General features: G+C 26.0%; 1 protein-coding gene across 1 annotated transcript in view; it reads right to left on the reverse strand.

The window, feature by feature from the left end:
- Positions 1-1,183, reverse strand: part of LOC108576910 (phosphatidate cytidylyltransferase, photoreceptor-specific) — a 3,915-nt gene that overhangs the window by 1,755 nt on the left and 977 nt on the right. The window contains exons 3-5 of the mRNA XM_017939982.1: positions 955-1,076; positions 481-577; positions 203-379 (exon numbers count right to left, since the gene is read on the reverse strand). Coding sequence (XP_017795471.1) covers positions 203-379; positions 481-577; positions 955-1,076 — 396 coding nt within the window. The remainder of the gene's footprint in view (positions 1-202; positions 380-480; positions 578-954; positions 1,077-1,183) is intronic.

The raw sequence follows: 1,183 nt of genomic DNA on the forward strand, positions 1-1,183 counted from the left end.
AGGGTACTGCAAGCCATAGAAAGTATATAAAGGCAATGCTTTAGAAAGCTTTGTTTATTGATTTTATGTCAATACTAGATATGTTCATAAAAATGTATTTTATGATTTAATTAAATCATACACTGACAAGCACCACAGAAATATTATTAAATAATGTATAAAATACGTTTGATTAAATTAAGATTTAAGTAAATATACTTACTGTACGGTTAATTACTACAGCAAAATAGTCCATCAAATTTTCACCATAAAAAAAGTAATTGGAAGTAATTAAGAAATACCATGACAGAGATCTAAACCATGGTAAACCATGAATTTTATAAACTGCATATCCAATGTTAATAATTTCTTGGAAACATTTTACTTGTACAATTAATGTCTGTAAAAAGGTATAAAAAATCTATTTTTAGTAAAATACATAAAGAAAAAAATAATTCTTTCAAATGGACATATATTTAAAAATGAGTAAATGAAACTTACTGTAGCCATCAATGCCAATGGTCCAATATAAATAATACCACAAAATCCAGCAATCATAAAGAATGCAAAAATACTCCTAACTATCCAATTTTTCCAGCTATAAAAATTTTATTTTTAATATCCAGAGATTTATATTGATATTTTATATCAATGCACATATATACAGGGTATTCACACCATTAGTTTCTATTGTTTTACTTGTAAGTGGTAGATTTGTAAGAAAAATAGAAGATGACAAAGTTTCACTATTTTTTTATGCAGTGTGATAGCTTGAACAAGTTTTTAAAATTTGCAGTAATTTTCATGTAATGACGATACCATGAATTTTGTTTAATTGATAGCTATAATTTTTTGTATTATATTAAAGCAGCTGTTGAGATGAGTTCAATGACAAGTTCAAAAAACAATGGGAACTAATAATGTGAACACTGTGTACACATATATTATTCATTTTATTACTCTAAAAAGCTTTACCGTTCAGGTAAGCCAGAAAGAACTGAATCCAAGATATGTGGAGTATGATCTGTCCCTTGTGGTAAGGTCTTAGCCAATTCAACTTCCAACTTTGCATCATCTTCTGATTCCACATCTTCTTTCTATAAAATATATAATTCAAGTTATTTATGAATATTATAACAGAAAATTTGGTGTAAACTTAGAGAAACTTATATTAACATTTAATTTAATTAAAACTAAGGATATT

The sequence above is a fragment of the Habropoda laboriosa genome, unplaced genomic scaffold, assembly GCF_001263275.1.
Source record: "Habropoda laboriosa isolate 0110345459 unplaced genomic scaffold, ASM126327v1 scaffold561, whole genome shotgun sequence".
Classification (NCBI taxonomy): Eukaryota; Metazoa; Arthropoda; class Insecta; order Hymenoptera; family Apidae; genus Habropoda; species Habropoda laboriosa.